Genomic DNA, 8,958 nt, shown 5'->3' with positions numbered 1-8,958 from the left:
GATGTGTTAAATATTATAAAAAAAAAAAAAAAAAAAAAAAGGGGGGGTGGATAATATTTTGCTGGTTTGCTATAAGCAAGGAAATGAAAGCATAGATAAAAATCTGAAGTGCTTTAAAAAGTTATTTAACTTCTTTGTAGGACTTTTTAGTGGGGTAGGCAACTTGTAAACAGAAACTGAGGGACTAATTGACCAGATCATAAACTCATTTATAGCAATCCTGGGGCTAAGAGAGAAATTTGAGTTGCAGTCCCAGTAAAATACGCTATAAACACGAATGTGGGAAGGGACCTGTGAGAGCCTAAAATGTTTGTCTTTGCATCCTCCTGGATTTTACTTAGGGATTTTTGTAAGAGTATGTATAACCCTGTGGTTGGTAAGAGTCTTCTGTGCAGGAGCAAAGGTACTGCCTTGAGAAAAGGAAAAATCGGTCTTTGCAGCGCTCTGGTACTGTGCTGGTTTTTTTGTGGTTAATAGCAGTTTCTGTAAACTGTCCTAGAGGCAAAGATTAGAATAAACTCACGTGCTGCAGTTCTCCTTAGAATATGTTATTCATTATATCATCAGTATTGAATCCTATGACTGTATACGAGCTGCCTGAAAGAGATACTGTGATAGGAGAAGTATGACTTGTGAAGCTGTGATTTTATATGTGACTCAACATGGGAAATAAACTCACAACCTCTTTTGGTCAGAAAAGTTGTTCTACTGCATGTACATGGGAAACTGCACTGCATGCTCAAGCAGATTTGCTATAGTCTAATTCCTTCTTGTAAGGTAATGATAAGATTCACTTGCTGAGGTTAAACATTTATTAAGATAACGAACTTACTTAAACTTCACAGAAAGGCATCACTCTGTTCTTCTGTATGTTTGTTAATTAATAACTCTTACAAAGCTGCCAGTTGTGTTTGCATGAAGCCTCTTGTATGGAGGTTACCATTTAATGTCTAAACTAGAAATGTTTGACACTAAGTGTGTAGTATTTATGTGTGTTGAAACTCATTGCTAAAAGATTATACCCCATGTTCCCAAAACCACAGACTTTGACTTCCTTTTGATACCTTCTCTTTGGTAATTTGTCCCATCTTTCCGTTAAAATTTTTCCATTTGAATCTTTAAAACCTTCAAACCAGGCTGGCACTTAAACCCTGTTATGCTTTCCTGACAATATTTATTCTTCCTGTCAAATAGGTCAAGGTGAAGATGTTCTCAAAGGCTCCCAGATCACCTATGTGACAGGTGTGGAGGGAGAAGATGTAATTTCTGCACAGGTTGCTACAGTTACTCAGTCAGGATTAGGTCAACAAGTAGCACTAATATCCCAGGATGGAACGCAACATGTAAGTAACCACAGTGTTAAAGAGCTGACAAAAGTGTGCTGAGAGCTGAGGCAAGCATCTGCAGGTGCTCCAGGTGCTTTCTAAATTCTGTCAGGATTCTCAATAAATACAAAAGTTTGTTCCTTGAGGAATGAAGCTGCTTCGGAGCTGGGTCAGGATATATTTAGGGTTAGGCTGCCTCTGGAATCCCTAAATTAAACCACATATTCTGACATTTAATACAAGGCTAGATTTTTTTGCTCTCCTTGTTATCTTTGTTACTCTTAAAGTAGACACGAGCTATTTTAACAATTGCTATATATATAACCTAGTTTCTCAGGTTTCTCAGAATTCCATGGTTATTCAGTTAATATCTGATGACCACCTTCACTGTTGTCTTGTTTGTACACACTTAGAGGGGGGTGGTGGGGAGGGAAATTTTTTCTAGTCTAGGTGTCTGCTCTACAAGCTGTTTGGTAGCGTGCAGCTCTTACCATTTCTAACAAAAACAAGAGGATAAGGAATATCTGATACTACCTCCACTTGAAAGTTCCTATGGATACATTTTTAAGGATTCTTATGGATATAATTTTTAAGGATTTCATATGGAATTTCATTGGAGGGGATTTCGACACTGTTTTTTGGTTTAGGTATGGCAATATATTGAAGGGCTATTGGGCAAAGTTTATATCTCAGCTGGCAAGGTAGCTGAAATGCCAGTAGTGTGTGAAAGATATCTGCTAAATTCAAATAAAAAATGAAATATTAAAGGGGGCTGTTGTATTGCCAGCCCTGAACGTTGCAGCAATCATAAGGAACTGGCATTTTTACCCTCTAAAATGAGGGCCTGTAGAAGCCTTTACATGGAGTTTTTGCATTTATTTAAATTATCCTTCAGCTTGACTTTACTTCTGAGATGTTTTACTACTTTGTAAAGCAGACATCAAATCATGTATGTGATCCCCTAATGCATTTATACTGGAGACATTAGTAATTTATATCATTAACTATTTATGAATTGTTTATTCATTGTTTAAATTCTAAGCCCTTATAGGCCTCTTCAGTATTTCCATTAAGATAAAAGTATGTCAGGCGGTACTACCTTGAGTCACATTGTCTATTATGTAAGACAGATGCACAGGTAGATCGTGCAGTAATTTGGGATAAATCTGATTAACATGGAGTTGTAGACTCTGGGGCCAATATGCATCCTTTTTCATATTATTGAGAGCCACAATTTTATTTCTGTGAACAGATGAGTGTGTCTGAAAGGTCATGCAATATTAGATCTCAATCAGTAAGATGGGTGAGATAAGGGCTTTTTGTCCAAGACTGGACTTGGTCAAAGAGTGGTGGTGGTTCTCAAGGGATGCATGAGCATGCTGGTCAGGAAGTAGAATAACAACTGCTGTATCTTTTGGGCAGTATGTTACTTGTGAACATGGTTTAAAATACTTTTTCCTACTAATGATGAACAAATTCCATCTTCGTTCTGGATTGCTACACGTTTTGTTTCAATAGCAGGAGTATTTGTGATGAACCATCTAGCAGGAATTTGTTTGATAAATGCTCTTAACACTTCAAATGCATATAATCCTTTTTTTCAAACTTTACTTAAAAATATATGTTATGTTGCCACAAGGTAAGGCTCAGGTGTGACTTGTGTTTCAGGTCAACATATCGCAGGCAGATATGCAGGCCATTGGCAACACTATCACTATGGTAACACAAGATGGCACCACCATCACAGTCCCTGCCCACGACGCCGTCATCTCTTCGGCAGGAACACACTCGGTAGCGATGGTCACTGCAGAAGGCACTGAAGGACAACAGGTAAGATACTATCATGCGTACACGTGTGATCTTCCTTTATGAGCTGATATAAAATGGGCAGCTAGGCCATCACAGTTCTGTCATTCACACTGATTTATTTAAGTAAAGCAGTTTTCAACACCGGGCCGTAGCATCCCCCTCGTGAGAGTATGATGTGTTCTACTCCAGTGCTGTACATCAACACATGGCAGTATGTTTTAGAAACAAAAGTTGGCCACCAAGAAAAAAATCTGAGGGACCAGTCCAGTGATTCATTTAGGTACATGTAAAATAAGACCTAGAAATGCTAAGTGTTTTCCCCAGAGTCACACAGTAAATCAGGGGAAGAGCTAAGAATAGAATCCAATATGAAATGTAACTTACCCTAACTTCTAGTATTATGGGACTGTAATTTATTTGGCAGAAAGGAAACATTTGTGTAAGTATATATTATTGAGGTTTTATTATACAAATATGTAGCTACTTTTTTAGTAGAAATACAGTGATATGATTTTTAATCTTTAAGTTAAAAAGCATTCCACTGTTCTAGAAATACAGCACATGAAAACGAATATATGTATTAACCACTGTGCTCTGTAAGTATAAATAATCACAGGCTTATAGGCATGTGTACTGAACTCGTGCAGTTCTGAGGACATTTATATTTTGAGACCTAACAAATAACTTTAAGAACACAGTGATGACAGCCTTTTTAAAAAAAAAAAACTGTAGCTTTTGCACAATAAAATTATGCTCATGAATAATCACACCTGAAATTTAACCTTGAAGATAACTGTTGAATGAGGTGAGTAACAGTAACAAATCTGTGACCCAGTTGATTCTCCTCCTTTGGTCTTGAAGGTTGCTATTGTGGCTCAAGACTTAGCAGCGTTTCATAGTGCTTCATCAGAACTGGGACATCAACAACATGGGCACCACTTAGTGACTACAGAATCTAGACCTGTTACGTTGTTGGCCACATCCAATGGAACACAAATTGCAGTACAGGTAAGATGGTATTAATGTTTTCCGGAGTGTTTCTTACTTCTAGAGCTAGAAGCTCCCAGTCACATCCAGTGGGAATGTTATGAAGCCACTTCTGTATTCAGATTTACTGTGGTATTGGGACTCAATACTTTGTGGGTTTGATCCTATTATTGTCTGGATCCAATCACCACAGACACACACTTTGTTCTAGAGAACATGGAAAATCACAGGAACTGTACATTCTGAGAATGTGTACAACTAGGAGGATAATTTTCATGCACGTGATACAGCCTATGAATTTCAAAGGGAGCTGAGTATGTGCATCTCTCCTGAGCATGGTTTGCGTGATGGGCCCTAGCTCTGACAAATACCAATATACAAGAACATCAGCGTGGCTATGCAGAGAGGAGATGCTCAAAAGAGCTTCTACACAAATCAGTGTTAAGCAGTATTAGTTAATACATGTTCTTGGAAATTACACTTCAAATAGAAAAAGAAATGCAAGAAATGCACTCACAGATTTAATTTCCAGGGTCTAAATTATACTTCGCATGGGGAAGTAACTGCAACTGAAGTCTGATTCCTTCAGGCTTCTTATTTGCTGAAATTAATAGGAGATCAAACCCTTTGAACATCTGAGTCTCAGGATTAATGCTGCAAAGTGCATGTTTGCCCGGTATTCTCTTCAGAGCTCTGATAGGAATTGGGTTAATACCTTCAGGCAGAAATGAGAGATTGGTGTTTTCCCCTTTGTTAAAAGGAAGGTCGGTTAGATGCTGATTGAAGAGCATTGAAAGTCAAGAAGCTCTTAATTCTGGACTCCTGTCTTTGGAAGTAAATTAGCAGTAATCAAAACTGCGTGTACGAGAAAGCATATCAGAAGGCAATAGTTTGCATGAGAGGAAGGAAAAAGAGTAACTTGCACCCTCAGCAGTGTGTCCTTTGAATGAAAGGAAATTGGAGGCACTTTCTGCACATGCCCCTCTTGTTACCAGCAGAGAAGCTTTTGGTGAAGTATCTTTGTATAAATTAAAATATACAATACAAATAGAAGAGAGAGAATTCAAAATTAAAATACTATTGATTGTTTCCAAATTCTGTATTGTTTCTGTTTTGTACTTTGACACTAATAAATAAATCCATTTGGTTGCTAAAAGAGCCGGTAGCCTGATAGCCAGACCGAAGTCCTAAGGAGGTGGTAACAGAGCTCTTCTTGATTTGAATGTCTCCAGAATGTGATATGCAGTCAGTGTAAAAAAAAAAAAAAAAAAAAAAACTTAGAAAACTTAGAATACTTAGAACTTAGGTCTGCCCACCTGTCAAAATAATCTGGGTTTAGTTTTCATGCTGTCATATGTCTTTCTCCCAAGCCAATAGGTAATGGCCAGCTTTATGTTTTTGTTAAGCCGAGGTTGTCTTCACTGGCTGTACCTCACACAGTGGATGTACGTATTATGGAACTCCATAAATTCTCTCCCAAAAGTTGTCTTTACTCAGGGTTGGTTGATGTTGCTTCTGACAGTGCCAGATTGATGGTCTTGTAGTTGCAACTACAAGATACTTTCCTCACTGAACCACTGAAGATTGAACAGTGTCATCATGACTGGTTTTTTTATACAGACAGGATTCTGCAATAAGTAGACTCTTTCTAGATATATATTAATGTCATGTGGTGTTCCAAGGAGCCGACCTTCTGCAAGAGAGTTAAGAGTTAAGGAAAATTATGTTTGTTTGCTTTACCAGTATTAAAATGTCATTCAGCAGCCAGCATGACTTTTGAAAGCCTTATCTTAGCTTTGTTATATCTGCCAAATTGAAATACCACTGTTTCTTGTGTTGTGAACTGTTTACCATGCAGCAGCTCTCTGAAGAAAATTTATTTGGCAGATTCATAGAAACTCAGTTTAACCTGCTATCAGAAGCTATCTTAATTGTCATGCTGATTAGATAGCTGCCAGTATATATTACCCAGAGGAGATGTGACAACACTGATCACACTTACTTGGGCTGAAGTATTGATCCATGTCTAGATTTTTGGTTTCATCTTTTTTTTTTCTTTACACATTTATATTCATATGAAACTTTTTTATTTATTTATGTTTAAATGCATTTGTTTCAGCTTGGAGAACAACAGTCCCTGGAAGAAGCCATTAGAATAGCCTCCAGAATACAACAGGGTGAAACACCAGGGATTGACGATTAACTTGTAAAACTGCTCCCAGAACAATAGAGTGAAAGGTATTTTATTTTCAGTCAACAAAGGTCCATGCCAGCAGCAAACCATAAAAACTTTGAAGTTCCCCGCTCACTGAAGCTGTGTACACATTTTATGCAAGAGCGAAGAACTTTTTGTAAGTTTTGTGTTCGTAACCCTTGGAATGGACTGACATCATCTACTTCCAACTGTTGTATATTCAGGAATATGGAATTAGAATTATATAGCAAATTTCCTTGTTATCCTTTCATCAGGTTTCAGACTGCTCTACAAGCAAGTGAAAAATTAAATAGAAGTATTGGAATTCATTTTTATGTCATGTACAAATAATGAAGGCATTTCTGAAGATTTCAAATGTTTAAAATACTGTTAAAAATCATCATTTCAGAAACCCTTGCAACTAATAAAGATGACAAAGCCTTTTAAATTGCATTCCATAAATGGAAAAGTCTTGGATTTTGAGCCTACTGTAGATCTCCGTATTTTGGTTTGTTTCATACAGATTTGAATACTCTTTGGATTATCCACCCTATCTCATTCATTGTAAATACAGACTGTTAATGCTGGAAATGCTAATTATATTATCTTTAAATTGGATTGTGTACAAAGGAGAAACTTTGGTTGTTCAATATTAAAGGAAGTAAATCTAACAATTCTGTTTATGTATTTTACTTAAGATGTTACTCTCAAATTATGCAATAAAATATAGCAAGATTGTACTGTCTAGATAGGATTATATTGTTGTGTGACGTACTGTTTTACTTTAATGAGAATGAAGTTCAGATTATTTATTTACAGCCTTGTATAATTTTTTCCAAAGTTTATTTATCATAAACCTAAATTTTTGACATATTTTGATCATAATCCACTGTAGTGTATTAAATAATTAGTGTTAATAGTTATTTTAAACACTCTAAAACACTACAATAACAATTAAAACAGTAATTAGTCAACTGATTTTGACTAAAAAGTAAACTACCTGTTTTCCAGAGGAATATTTTCAAATGATGCATTTGCAGCCTAAGTACAAGTACTGATAGTCTATTTTCAACAGTTCGAGTGCCTGCTGCTACCATTCAGTTCCTAGGATATGCTGGTAATCAGTGCTTTTGAAAATCAGGACACAAGTTACTAGAGAAAAGGGATTAATTAATGATGATGTAAGTACAATGCTCCCTTCCACCTATCATTATGTAAAGGAAAAAAATCTGCTGTAGATATTTCTTAATACATACAGTAAAACATTAATTTTTTTTATATGAAAAAATGTCTTTACTCTTGTCTCGTTAGTAAGCTTGTTAAGCAAGTTAAATTTTTTTGGCTTCAGGTAAGATTCAGTGCTTATTTTAGGTAAGTGCAGGAGCACTTTGGAAACTGAAGCCTCACCTTTTACCTTCTCAAGGGAAGGATTAAACGTCTTCTGGATGAAGTGTTAATCAAGTAATCATTTTATAAGTATTGTGAGGTACACGTTTTACATAAATAAAGTCTACGTATCTGGAGGTATCTGACCTCCAAAAGGCCAAGTTTGAAGAGAATGATGCTAATTTATTGTGAGTTACTGTACCAGTGTGGGTTGCAGCCTTTTATGTTTTTCATGAACAAACCTTTTCAACGCAGAAGTGCAGTGCAAGCATACAGTACTGTGGGATAGACGTGGACAAAGCAAAGACTATTCTCTGGATCCATTGCAAAGTAAAACTTGGAAACATTGAGGTTGTCTGTAACTTTTGTACAGGATTAAGGCTGCTGGCTCACTGAGGTGCCGGTTTTCCTTAAGTGTTGTAATTCCTAATATCCCATGGAGATAAATGTACTATGCAAGGAGGATTAATTGTCTGTCAACTAGATCAGTTTCTTAGTACTTAATCACCTTTTAGAAATTAAAGATGTATCATTTGACAAGAATGTTCAAGGGTTTTTTGTTAAATTTCATTGCTAATAGTTTCTGGAAACTGGCTGGAATGGTGGCTTTGACTTAGCAAACAAGTAACCAGTTCTCCCTCCTTCTCATTCCACAGGACTTTTTTTGATCACTGAACAAATGTGAGTATTCTTTCTCCTTTCACAGTGGCTGCTTTGCTGCAGGGCATTCAGAGCTAGCTCAGTCAGGAAAAGCTGCAGTACTTTAAAAATTATTTCTCTTACTGGTACGTTACAGTTACTCTTGTAAAACTCCCAAGTCAAATGTTGTGCTGGCCACTCCTGTAGAAGAAACAAACCAGACTGACTCAGGCTGCTTGGAGAGAAGCTGAGGTGATCACATGTGTCTTAGCCGCGAGGCCTGTGTTCATAACAGACTTGTTTTCAGAGTGGAGAGACCTGTGTGATTTTCTGCCCCGCTTCTGTTCAGAGGGGAGTGGAGGAGTTAGTTTTGGTAAGCTGATTCTGCATGTTGGTGTTGGAAGGACAGTAGCAGAGATTAGAGGACAAAATCATGTTAGATAGGAATATTGGTGAAAAGGGTTTCAGGAGGAGGAAATCATATGACAAAAAGGACTGTGCATTTGGCAGTAGAAATCTCTATCCTTTCCCCGTGGATTATAGTCCTCTTTCTGAAAGTTCTCTTTCAAAGGGAATGCTTTAGCATACCCGGAGGAAACAACTTGTAAAAGAGGAGTC

At 37.0% G+C, this 8,958-nt stretch overlaps 1 protein-coding gene across 1 annotated transcript in view; it reads left to right on the top strand.

The window, feature by feature from the left end:
- ZNF143 (zinc finger protein 143) overlaps positions 1-6,986 on the top strand; it is a gene marked incomplete at its 5' end in the record, with an annotated part of 14,691 nt that extends 7,705 nt beyond the window's left edge. The window contains 4 exons of the mRNA XM_010140744.1: positions 1,195-1,343; positions 2,994-3,155; positions 3,996-4,142; positions 6,241-6,986. Of these exons, the coding sequence (XP_010139046.1) occupies positions 1,195-1,343; positions 2,994-3,155; positions 3,996-4,142; positions 6,241-6,324 (542 nt within the window). The remainder of the gene's footprint in view (positions 1-1,194; positions 1,344-2,993; positions 3,156-3,995; positions 4,143-6,240) is intronic.
- Between the last annotated feature and the right edge of the window lie 1,972 nt (positions 6,987-8,958).

This window comes from Buceros rhinoceros, unplaced genomic scaffold, assembly GCF_000710305.1.
Source record: "Buceros rhinoceros silvestris isolate BGI_N320 unplaced genomic scaffold, ASM71030v1 scaffold23377, whole genome shotgun sequence".
In the NCBI taxonomy this organism is placed as follows: domain Eukaryota; kingdom Metazoa; phylum Chordata; class Aves; order Bucerotiformes; family Bucerotidae; genus Buceros; species Buceros rhinoceros.
Note: the sequence above shows the minus strand (reverse complement) of the source record. Positions and strands in the feature narration are given on the sequence as shown.